Source organism: Notothenia rossii (assembly GCF_949606895.1).
Source record: "Notothenia rossii genome assembly, chromosome: 2".
In the NCBI taxonomy this organism is placed as follows: Eukaryota; Metazoa; Chordata; class Actinopteri; order Perciformes; family Nototheniidae; genus Notothenia; species Notothenia rossii.
In genome coordinates this window covers 28,407,345-28,420,620 of record NC_136904.1, presented here as the reverse complement: position 1 = coordinate 28,420,620, position 13,276 = coordinate 28,407,345, and the positions used below count along the sequence as shown (strand labels likewise).

Genomic DNA, 13,276 nt, shown 5'->3' with positions numbered 1-13,276 from the left:
AGTTTAATCACAGAAAATATAAAAATGTGTATCTGTCATTATACCTTTTCTTCTTTGACAGCATCAAAACTTATTCAAGAGTGACCTGACATTACTGCTTGTAAAATGCCTTTTTGTATTAGGTCTTTTAATGATTTCTATCATCTGAACAGAGCCCACCGATGCATTATTCTTGTTCCTGTGACATTTTCTTGGCAGAATAACTTCCCATCACTTTCACTGAAAAAATAATCAAAATCGAATTGATGTCAGTATTGGTTAATATTGGATTTTTTGGGCCTTTTATATTTCCAAGCTGTTGAAGAAATTGATACAAACAAGAGAGGAGATCTGGATCTGAGCTAAAATCAATAACGTTTTTTTCCTGTGATAATGAGGAAACGTTTAACTGCTTGACAACCAATACATAACCTACATTTAAGAGATGAATACAATATCAGTCTCTGGATTAGGTAGATATATTTATATTGTTATGCATTTTTAGAGAATTAATAGGATTTCACTTTTTTTTTGTGCAGCATCGTTAATGCAAAGAAGCCTAAAGTACATCACATAAAATGATTACAACGAAGAAAGAAAGTTAAACAGAACAAAGAACATTTTAACTAATGTATGTTTCAAAAAACTAAAGTAAAAACTGTAAAGCCATGTGAATGAAGTTTAAAACATGAAATATGCAATACATGAAATAGAATGCCACAGAATGAAATAGAATGCCACAGAATGCTCCTGCTGTGAACTGGCTGACATTTTAGCTCCACTTTGCATTAGAATGCCAACAGTTGCTTATCTGATTCCCTCTCACAAAAACAAAAACAGAGATTCTCCTTTTCCTTTTTTATTTCTTTGAAGATGATGAGCTGAACTCTGGCTCCACATACATCGTTAATGTCACTGCGTCTTATTAGAGGTGTTGTAAAAATCATTTTGGCATCATGTGTACAGTAATTGTATCCAGACACCACCCCTCAATCCGTCACTTAACTAAAAACTATTTAAACAAATTGTAAGAAGGTGCAAATCGTGTGTAGCGGCGAGTGTAATTAGCCGTCACCAGCTCACTTAACGTGGCAGCTAATAACGTCCACTGTAATCACCTTTCACCGAAGCAGAATATATTCAGCGTGAATGCTCCTGCTGTGAACTGGCTGACATTTTAGCTCCACTTTGCTAAGTGCCGATCCTCCACCTCTTGGCAGCTTGTGTGACACCAAACCATTTGTTTCAGGTCCGTCTGTACGAGTGGACGGCTGAGAAGGAGCTGAGGACCGAGTGCAACCACTACAACAACATCATGGCTCTTTACCTGAAGACCAAAGGAGACTTCATCCTGGTGGGAGACCTGATGAGGTCCGTCCTGCTGCTGGCCTACAAACCCATGGAGGGCAACTTTGAAGAGGTGAGGAAATAACACAAGTACTCCTAAAGGGCTCGAGGATTTTGTGTGTGCTTTCTCTGTCTTTTTATCTTTCACATACTCAGCCCTTCTCACATCAAACAAACATTTGGTTGGTTTGATGTGTGACTTATCTTTGGGGCAGAAAAGTGTTATTTTTTCTGTCTCGATCAAGCACTGTAGCTGAATTCTACCTCCCAGCTGTTTGATGGGTGGAGTGTTGAAATTGATTAGTGGCAGAAAGATAAAGAGATGTGAGGAAGAGTCACGCACGCTGGTGTAAAGGCATGCTGTGGTGCTGAGCTTCAGTTTGATAAGTGTGAGGAAAATAACTTACATTTATTCAGAAATGATGCATACGTGTTCCTCATAAATTCAGATTAAAAATAGAAGTTTGTAACTATCGGAAATACAATTTTCTAATACACCGAGAAATAAAGGTTCCAGGAACCATATATGTTTTAGTTTATTTGTTTATAGTGTCGTGGATAGTCTTGTTTCTTTGGCTTGTCCCAATAGGAGAAACCTGTTTGACTTATTTTCTAACCGTCCACTCTGAATTCTTCCAGAGGGTTCTACCTAGAGCTCGTATAAAAGGAATGTACCTAGAACCATCTGCCGGGTCTGTCTAGCACATTTACACCTTTTTATAAGGCTCTACAGAGAACCCTTTTATATTACAAGGGTCTTTAACAAGGGGCTCTAGAAAAGCCTTATAAACGTGTGCCCTATTGCCCTCTTATTAACACATTTTATTCTACAGACGAGGCAACAATACATATTGAGTTCCATATTGTATATTGTGGTTAAAGTAACCCTAACACTCTAACAGTCATTTTTATTCAAAAATGTCAGCCTGCGTCTATGGGGACTTTATCAAACCGCTTCAAGAGGCTAAACAAATGGAGCGGAAATAAAGTGAATATTGGACTTGCATTTTTAAGTTTGCCAAGAACTTCACTTACCTAAAAGTGTTTTTCTAAAGGTTCTCCATAACGACTTTCTTCTCCTCTCCCCAGGTTCTTCTTTAATGAGTGGTATTCTAATATACCTCTGAGTAATGAAGGACATAACATACCCCCTGACATGTGAAACAATTCCTTCAACTGGTATATACTCCTAAAGGGATGTGATATACTCCTAAAGTCATGTGATATACTCCTAAAGGGATGTGATATACTCCTAAAGGGATGTGATATACTCCTAAAGTCATGTGATATACTCCTAAAGGGATGTGATATACTCCTAAAGGGATGTGATATATTCCTAAAGTGATGTGATATACTCCTAAAGTCATGTGATATACTCCTAAAGGGATGTGATATAATCCTAAAGGGATGTGATATACTCCTAAAGTCATGTGATATACTCCTAAAGGGATGTGATATACTCCTAAAGGGATGTGATATACTCCTAAAGTCATGTGATATACTCCTAAAGGGATGTGATATACTCCTAAAGGGATGTGATATATTCCTAAAGTGATGTGATATACTCCTAAAGTGATGTGATATACTCCTAAAGGGATGTGATATACTCCTAAAGTCATGTGATATACTCCTAAAGTGATGTGATATACTCCTAAAGGGATGTGATATACTCCTAAAGGGATGTGATATACTCCTAAAGTCATGTGATATAATCCTAAAGTCATGTGATATACTCCTAAAGTCATGTGATATAATCCTAAAGGGATGTGATATACTCCTAAAGTCATGTGATATACTCCTAAAGTCATGTGATATAATCCTAAAGGGATGTGATATACTCCTAAAGTGATGTGATATACTCCTAAAGGGATGTGATATACTCCTAAAGGGATGTGATATACTCCTAAAGGGATGTGATATACTCCTAAAGTTATGTGATATACTCCTAAAGTCATGTGATATACTCCTAAAGTCATGTGATATACTCCTAAAGTCATGTGATATACTCCTAAAGTCATGTGATATACTCCTAAAGTTATGTGATATACTCCTAAAGTCATGTGATATACTCCTAAAGTCATGTGATATACTCCTAAAGTCATGTGATATACTCCTAAAGTCATGTGATATAATCCTAAAGTCATGTGATATACTCCTAAAGTGATGTGATATACTCCTAAAGGGATGTGATATACTCCTAAAGTCATGTGATATACTCCTAAAGTCATGTGATATACTCCTAAAGTCATGTGATATACTCCTAAAGGGATGTGATATACTCCTAAAGTTATGTGAGGCAAAAAAAAGCCAGAAAGTTAAGAGTCTGCACTCTTGTCTTTCTAAATATAAAAATACAGAGGGTTTTTCCTTCACTAAAGCTTCTTGGGCCGAGCATCCGTCACAGTCTCTAATCACGATGCTCACAGAGTGCAGGCCTGCATAGATAGTACAGATGCTTCGGGCGTTTCACTATTTGCTTCCTTTTTTGTGGCATGCTCGTTTCTTCAAGGGTGTTTTAAAAAGTCTATTATGGCTCTTGTAGTGAAACACACTGGCTGGGGTTTGGATTTCATAACTTGTGTGCAGTCAGCGCTTCTTTGCTCATAGATTATACAGTCTCTACTTGGAGGCACGAACCACACTGCTATCAGCCCGAGTCCTCTGCGTTGTTTACCGTTTTACCCAACACATCTGATTATTACATTTGTTTCCTCAGATTGCACGTGACTTTAATCCTAATTGGATGAGTGCTGTGGAAATCCTGGATGACGACAACTTCCTTGGGGCAGAGAACGCCTTCAATCTGTTTGTCTGCCAGAAGGACAGGTGAGTGTCTCATTTCTGCAGCTGAATTTGAACCTTTCCAGTAGACTTGTTTGATCCCTTGGGCTCTTCCTCTATAGCTGAACTGACACAAATAATCTCAATGGCCTCCTCTATATCCACTGAAATCAACTTGAAGTCATTGGAGGTTGCTCCTTCTTTACTGAGTCCCATGTTGCTCCTTACAGCAGCATCATTCACAGGAATGTGTTTTAACTCTATTGTCGCACCATTTGTTTTTTTGAATGTATGAGTCATTTTACCACATAGCTATTATCCGTTCAGTCATTTTTAGACGAGTGTTGATTTCATAAAAAGAAAGATGTGGTCTGAGAGTGAGTGTGTTATTATGCCAACACTTATTATCCACCTAATACATCAGGTCGGACCACTCTATGCTTTTGACCTTTATTTTTGAATCGCATCTCTCTTGCTGTGGCCCTCCCCGCTTTTCTTCACCTTTTTATCCATTACTGCTCTGGCATTCTCTGACCTTTTTCAACACTTTTGATATCTCTGCCCCTCTTGTTTTTTCTTTTGCTTAATCAATCACTTTTGCCCTCAAAATGGTCTAACTTTGCCATCCATTTATTTTAGTTTTACTCTCTCATTTGATCTCCCCCGTCTTCACCGCTCTACCTCCCACACGTTCCTAATCGCTCCCTCTCCCTTCTTTGTATTTCTCTCCCACCGTCCTTCCTACGGTCAGTGCGGCCACCACAGACGAGGAGCGGCAGCACCTGCAGGAGGTGGGGGTCTTCCACCTCGGGGAGTTTGTAAATGTCTTCTGCCACGGCTCGCTGGTGCTGCAGAACCTGGGCGAGAGCTCCACCCCCACCCAGGGCTCCGTGCTCTTCGGCACCGTTAACGGGATGATTGGTAGGCCCACGGACAATTTCACACTCACAGAAGCATATACACACCATTTCCTGCATGTATTTGAACACCTGCTGTAGTATATATCAACTTTGTTATGAACCACAAAAGAAAATGATTTTTGCTAAGGGTCTAAGTTGACCCCAGGTGTTCAATTTAACCTCTAAAAGGAATATTTTAACATCTAAGGAAAGCTCAACCTTCGCTTTGATTCAGAGGAAATGAACAAAACGTGTTTTCTCAAGATAATCTACAGACTTCTCTCATTTTGTTTTACTTTAATTAGAAAACAGTTGACATCTGAAACTCTAAACCCACTGATAAGTTCCCAGTCGCCAATTTTAACAAGTGTTATAAAGTATTTAGATTAAATCAAGTGAAAGGCATCTTGAAATAGTCGACTTTCAGTCAGCAAAATGCCAGAAAAAAAAACAGCGTGAACAATACGTTTGAATGCTTCACCTCCACTTGTAACTTTGATGCTGTAGCAGCTGAACTCAGACCAATTACTGAGTACACAAACCTTTGTGAAAACCATTTATTCAGAGCTCATATTTCCATTTCAGAAAGAGCAAAGAGATGATAGTTGTACACCTCATTTCTCAGATTAAAGCAGTAACTTTCAGGCTGGCTTTAATGATGTCAGAGATGAGAAATAGAACATCATTGTGACACAGCAGTAATTTACAATGTGCGCCCTCACAGCACCAAAAGCACAGCACATTATTCCACCTCGACACCTTGTGTTATTCTTTAAAAAGTCTCTGAGGAAAGTTTAACAGGAAATGAGATCCACCGTGTACATCCCAGTAAAAACTTTCCGAAGTAGCCCGTACATTGAAATTGGCTTCAGTGTGTAATGAAGAAAAATAGCTCTGGTCGTCTTATCGCTCCTCGACATGTTGTGATATATTAGACGAGAAGAAGCTGCTGGCCACACCATTAACTTGCCAACCAAGTGGACCAACTCCTAATAAACTTGTTTTGTCTTCATAACCTAGACATTGTGTGATGGATGTTACAAATGAAGATGGCTGTGTTTGCATACATACTGCATATTACATACTCAACCAGTATATACTGCATACAACCTACTAAATGAACAGCAGAGTGGTCACACTGAAGTTAAATCAAGCGAAACATCTCTGCACCGATTATGACATTAATGCTACGAGCTACCGCTCAATGAAAATGGTCCTTCGCAAGTTTAAAACAGTTAATATTTTAGTGTTTAATATTTATCTGAAGTACATTCTGAATGTGAGCTCCCACTCCTTTTTCTCTTTACTGTAACATCACTCAACATTATTCTTAATTATTAAATGTTGACGATTAATTATCTAAACGCCTGCCTCGCAGTCCCAAGAGTTGCACATTTTGGGACAGTTGAGTTCAATAAGCTAGACCCTCCAGAAAAACGCGGTCAAAAATCCTTGATTATGCGATTAAACATGCGGGGTTTTATGTGATTTTATGCGGTGAAATTGCGGGAAGTTAGGAAATATGCGGAAATATGCTAAATATGCGGGGAGAAAGAATAACTATTTTTTTAAATATTGGGCTGTCTTATTTATTCTCTCTCACACACAACCTGCCACTAACGTTAAACCCCTTTACTATTCAATGAAACACATTCAATGTTTATTTATTTTAAAAGCAATTGGGCTATTTTAATCTCACACACACACACACATACAAACACTTCTCCGCCTCATTCTGTTTTCATTTACTCGTTCGTTATCTGACCAGCTTCAATCTTGTAGGCTACTCACTTCGTTTCTTGTAGCCCTCGAAAGGGTTTTGGAGGTTGATGCCTCGGTGAACTTGAGTTGAATGGCTTTCTTGTCCGCAGCAGCAGAAAGCATTTTCGAATGTTTGAATGAATCAAAGTGGGTCACCACCGTCGATTTTCTCTTATGCTGCAACACACAGTTGCACGGGGTGCAGAATAGTTTCCCCCCACTTTTTGCCCGGTCTTTAGTAGAAATGTTCGTTGGTAAATGAGCTCTATACAGTGTTGTTTACATTCTGTGATGCGCGAGCTGATGACGTCACGTCAAGACGAGTTAACTTTTTTTCCTTCTCAACTTTGTGTGGAAAAATGCGGGGATTATGCGGCCTTTTGATAAATATGCGCCCTTTTAAAAATCTGCGCCATTTTGCTGATTATGGGGTAAATTCTGCGATCGCAGAATCACGTTTTTCTGGAGGGTCTAATAAGCCCACATCTTGTACTTTAAAAAATGGTGCTAATTTGGTTCGCATCCAGGGGTTTCTCGCATACACAAAATCCACAAATACATTATTTGGTTCCAGCTTCTCGAATGTGAAGATGTTCTGCATTTTGTAACTCAGTGAATAAATCCTCTCTGGTTGTTTGACTGTGAGTCAGTTAGTGAGTTGGGTATGTTGGCTTGGACAGAACGAGTTCTTTCAAGTTGTTATGCCATTTTTTTCTAATTTTCTTTTTAGAAACGTATAAAATAGAATAAAAACCGGTATGAAAATAAATAGATTGATTGATAATGAAATAATCAGTAGTAATCCACCAGCTCGTAGCAGTTTGTACCCAACTCTGCCTTGCCAATGCGTGTTAATTCACAAGTTTCTTTTTTTTTAACTGCATTGTCAATCTCAGTGCAATTTATTTCCCCGGAGCATCACACTGAAGCACTCACTGTCACAGAACATGAACATTTGTATACTCCCTTAAAGCCCTGACATTTACAGGGACATTTCTCTCAAAATAAACCGTCTTAGTCATGAATGATTGAAGCATTCAAATCATGGTACTTTACTCCCTACATTGTCTTAGCGAACAAGCATGAAACTTGCATTAGGAGACTTGTGATCACACTAAGGATCTCCTTATTTATTAATTATAGAGCTTTTATGAGTTCTGTGTTGAAGCCAGTGTGGCTTTCTTCTCACTGATGATACATCAAAAGTACCATCTGCTGCAGTGAAGTGTGGTTTGAACCTTACACCTTAAAAAAAAAAGGAGGGAGGGTTGTGTTGATGTTTCTCTGTGTGTGTGTGTGTGTTAGGTCTGGTGACGTCCCTGTCTGAGGGCTGGTACAGTCTTCTCCTGGACCTGCAGAACCGCCTCAACAAAGTCATCAAGAGCGTGGGGAAGATCGAGCACAGCTTATATCCTTCTTATATGTTCACACCTTTCCTCCATCTTTCACCACCCGCAATGACAGGTGTGGTTGAAGCAACTAAACACGCAGGGAAGTCACAAAGTGATGATAGATGCTTTAATTAGCTTCAAATGCATAACATCGTTTATACAGTATGTAGCCACTTTGCCAAAGGGTGTGATGATTTCATTTCTATATTCTATTCTATATTTCATTTTTGCATTGTGTTTCATCTAAAACATTTACGTTTAAGAGCACTTCTAAGAGAAAACTATACATTTTTAAAAGATAGCTCTGGCTTCTAGGGAAATTGTGTGGAAAATGTTAATCAAGAAAATAATTGTCAGAATTGTGTGATGAAAGTTGATAGTCACTATTGTATTTTAACAAACCTCAAACTGTAAGCAATTTGTATAATTTCAATGATTTTTTTTTTTTTACATGTTGATATAGAAATGAAGGGTGATTTCAACCCAGATGAACTGGAGGTGTTTTGTAATCAACATCTCACATTAAAATCCATGTACAAACTTTAAATACCAGATCTGTTCAGATTCAACCAGCGACCTTAGCTGTTTTTTATTCATTCCTTCATATCATACTGTTTTTTTGTTGACTTTGCCTGAGGTAAAATACGTGATATTGTACCTAAAGTGCTATCCTTAGGCGAAACAGCACCCTTGTATTGATTTTCCTTGACTGCGCTTCACCTGGAGGTCCTTCCACACAGAGCGCAAGACAGAGCAGGCCACGGGATTCATCGACGGAGATCTGATCGAGAGCTTCCTGGATCTCGGTCGAGCCAAGATGCAGGAGGTCGTCAGCACTCTGCAGGTAGGAGCTCAGCACGCTCATCCAGGCTCACACACTGCGAGTACAACCAGAGGAAATGTGATCCTACCTTCTTCTCTGAAAATATATATCTAGACTTGTTCAATGTTGTGAACACATTGCATGTCTTCATACTCAAGGACATTAAACACTAAGGTATTGTGCGTATTCAACAGCTTGATCATTGTCAGGTTGTGATAACAGCTTGTGGTGACCTGTTATAAACCCAATTACGGGTTTATAGTGCTTTGTCAAAATTGGATTAAGGGGGGAATCCAACTCCACCTCCGCTAGATAAATGGTGTATAATCTGTGCGTAATGTAAGATGCAATTGGGTTGTAGTCTTAAATTAATCATAGGTGTCTTCTAAGTCAATTTAAACCAATTAGTGTGGCATCTCATATTCCCATTCAAAGCCAGGTGCAATCCAGCGCATGGATATTTAAATTGTGGATTTGGCAAATTGCGAAAGCGGCTTTGCCCAGCAGATGTATTTTGTCCTTTGCCGCTGGACTCTCTGCCACGCCAAGTCTCAAATCCTCAATCCCCTGTACCATGCACAACTCCATTTGACAGCATATAAGGAAGAAAAGGCATAAAAAACATATAGAATTCCGCAATTGTGATTCCCAAAACTATCTAAATCATTGTATGAGAATAAACCCTTAAAATATCATTGAAAAAATATATTGATAAATAATGAAAACTGTATTGTTTGCGAAGCGACCCATTGAGGAATAAAGCTGCGCTCCGCTGCAAAGGGACAGCAAAAATGTGCTGAAACATCAACCCGAATGAAACGAGTGTGTGCCAGAAGGGGAGAGGAGACGCTGAGCACAACCAGCACTTACGGCTCTTCATGTTGATAAGAAAAAAGATGTGTGGAGAGCCTCTGAGTGAGAGACAGAGGGAATGGGCTGCTTATGACACGAGTCACGTCTGTTGCGCTGATCTCCGGTCAGAGCGGTCACCGGGGAGCAGAGGAGCCGACAACATGCTGCAGGTCGAGAGCACAGAACGCTTGAGGAACTTACTTCATTATATTTTCAATTATAACCTTCTGCCTGCTCATTGCATTTTCCTTAACATGAATGGAACATTACCACTATTAATTGGTGCTGCAGTGCGTCCATGTTTCAAAGCATCTTAATGATACAGAATTTGCAAAACATGTTTTGTTATTGACCTCAAACTGGGTTTTTCGTCATTGGAGCAATCACTTTCTGCGGCCTCAAGATAGCAATGCCTGAGCACACCCCATTATAAGACCATCACACCCTAGGGTGCATAGTGAGAGCCATTAGATGTGCTACTTGCGCAATGTTGGAGCCAGGCAAGAGAATGGGAACTGCCTTGGTCTACAACTAGCGCTGTACTGTGCGCTGCTCGGCCCAGGTTAAAGGAGAGGCCCGGAGACATCACTGTTATTAGAGTCTGGGCCTCTGCTCCAATAACAGTCTAATCCAGGGGGGAAGCAAACAAAAACTGTTGTCATTTGTTTATTTGGCTTTTTTTTATCGTTTATTTAGCAGGGATAATGCACAATAATGAACACGTAAAACAATAAAATGTGTCAAGCGTAAATATGCCAGATTTAGCTTTGAGCTAATATCCATCCGCAGTCCCTCACATAAAACATTTAAGAAAATGACATGACACCGCTTGAAGCGCTGTTGAATTTCAAAGACGCGTTTGACAGTTTTATTAGCTGCTCCTTTGCTTTGTGTGTGGGAACTGGGAATAATGTTCATGGTAGAACAGGTGGCTAGATCATTTTTGGCAGATAAACAATTAAACACATTCTGCTTTATATTTGTTCTACTCTCCTGGGATTTAAAAAAAGTATTTAGCTGACAAACAAAGAATTGTCCTTAGTTCTCTCTTAAGACCAGCTAATAGACAGCCAGGAAACATGTTGCCTCTTCAGTTGCTCATTTACATTTTTAAACAATACAAATATGCACCGTTAAAATAATTACTGGTAGACCTGTAATCTTATTATTTGTGATTAGTGCTGCAGCTGATGATTAAGGTCATAATCCAAATCTAACGATAAGCTTGATTAATCAGAGAACAGTAAGAAATACCTGTCTTCATTTCCTATATAGTGACGTCATCCTTACCAATTCCCTACCAAGAGTCTTAAATATAGCTAACTATCATATTGAGGTACTTGGAACTGTGAGGTGTTTGACATTTTAGCATTGTTTTGAACTAAAGGGTTGCTTATTAATAAAATCTGCTTCTCATCTAATCTATTAATTGACAAGTCTTTGCAGCTTACCGAACTGCTTTAATTTCAACACTAAGTCCTATGTTAAAGGGCAAGGTGTAAAACAACAACGACGACCAGATGATGGTCACATTCAAACAAAGAAGAAGACCAAAATTGGTGACAAATTATACGTTGATGATTTTTATGAGCTTCTTAAAGCATCTTGCCTCTGAACAACTGAAAACAATTGCCAAAAAATGATGAAACATTTCTAGATACTAATTGTAGAGTAAAGAAAAATGGCCTTCCTTTCCTCACCTGTTTATCTTTTGTTCTAATGTGGAGGCTCACTGTTTGTTTGTCACTTGTAGATCGATGACGGCAGCGGCATGAAGCGTGAGGCCACAGTGGACGAGGTCATTAAGATAGTGGAGGAGTTGACGAGGATCCACTAACCACCCACCACCCCCTCGCTGAGTGAGAGGAGAGTGCCCGAGGTAGAGCAATGGTAAAAAAGCCCAGGAACGGTTTGGGTTTTGCAGATTTGTAAATAGTTATAAATAAACAGTGCGTGCATGTTCGTCCTTCAGACTTCAATGAATTGTAAAACCGGTAAGGCACTGAAGGTGCCGCACGTAGACATCAAACCAGAGTTTCCCGGCGAAGTGCATAGCATCCTGTTTGGACGACAATAAGACCAAAGTGAAGACATTGGTCGAGTGTGTGTGCGTGCGTGCGTGCGTGTGTGTGTGTGTGTGTGTGTGTGTGTGTGTGTGTGTGTGGAGTAATGTGTGATTATAAATAGGAGAAATCAGAGATTTTCCTCACCAAAAACATTCTCTGGGATATTTGTGACCATAACAGATCCTCTACCTAACCCCACAGTTAAATCTGACTGGCTTTCACTTTTCAAGATATAATTATAGTCTGGAGTTACCACGCTGTACGAAAAACAAAATGAGGAAAAAGATAGATTTATAGCTATTTTGTCTCTGTGATGTTTTTTTGTTTATTCTAATAAACGTTGCTTTAGTACTGTTGACATCTGTGTTGGTTTTTGTCCTCAAAACATGGCGGCTCTGCTCCTATAACAAGTTATAGGCAACGTTTTCAATGAATATGCTTCATTTCTAGCTACGCTAACTGCGTGGCTCTAGGAATGGCAATGTGGGTCTGTTGGTCTGTTCACTTCTTAAGTCCAGACTGAAATATCTCAACAGCTAATAAAATGAAACATGAAATCTATTTGCTCCCAATATTTAGGGGCGTAGAATATCCTCTTGTGCGACTACAAGGTAAAAATGTGGAATATGCCATTTCCTATTCTATCAAATTGGCACAAACGTTTGAAGACATTCATGATTCCCAGACGTCGAATCCTACTGACCTTAGTTAGTGATCTTTTCTTCTTTTTTTTAAATCCAATATCCCCACAGTTAATTCAATGTATTCCTGTAGAAGTTGGTGCTGACATTCATGATCCCCAGACATATTATGCTAAAAAAAAATTTTTAAAACAGAAAATGTTTGTCCTTTACCTTTTTGTCCTTTTCTGCTTCTATATAAAACCATTTAAAAACACTTTAACAACCTGAACTCTGCAATCGCCAATGTTGACCTCGTTTATCAAATTAAAACTACATCCCGGTCCGGTTTCAAATTAAAGCAACCTTTCAACATGTAGCCCACGCAGACATAATAAATGTGTTTGTGTGCATACTAACACGTAGGGTTTCCTTCTGCTGCTCAAAATAATGAACTTTACTGTATATTGTTTTCTCAAGCACCTCATTAATATCTGTAATGTGCATACTTCTTTTCACCCACGGTAAACCGTGCTAGAGAATCGAGAATCAAGCTCTTTCAGCCTAGGATATCAAAGGTCTTACAGACTGAATTTCTGGAAGGGCGATGTTGCAAACTAGCTTAAATCACAATTCTCTACAGTGTTGCATTTTAAACTGAGGATACTGAAGCCAACTGGCCACAAACTGGCACAACCTCTTCCAGTTTCAAGACCTATTTCTGTCCTCCTGACACCATCCTGAGGCAAACAGGCTT

The 13,276-nt window shown here is 39.2% G+C and overlaps 1 protein-coding gene across 1 annotated transcript in view; it reads left to right on the top strand.

The window, feature by feature from the left end:
- The window catches only part of ddb1 (damage-specific DNA binding protein 1), a 68,678-nt gene extending 56,421 nt beyond the window's left edge, over nucleotides 1–12,257 (top strand). Inside the window, exons 22-27 of the mRNA XM_079665978.1 lie at nucleotides 1,229–1,399; nucleotides 4,043–4,152; nucleotides 4,859–5,028; nucleotides 8,073–8,175; nucleotides 8,879–9,002; nucleotides 11,587–12,257. Coding sequence (XP_079522104.1) covers nucleotides 1,229–1,399; nucleotides 4,043–4,152; nucleotides 4,859–5,028; nucleotides 8,073–8,175; nucleotides 8,879–9,002; nucleotides 11,587–11,670 — 762 coding nt within the window. The 3' untranslated portion in view covers nucleotides 11,671–12,257. The remainder of the gene's footprint in view (nucleotides 1–1,228; nucleotides 1,400–4,042; nucleotides 4,153–4,858; nucleotides 5,029–8,072; nucleotides 8,176–8,878; nucleotides 9,003–11,586) is intronic.
- Nucleotides 12,258–13,276: the final 1,019 nt, after the last annotated feature.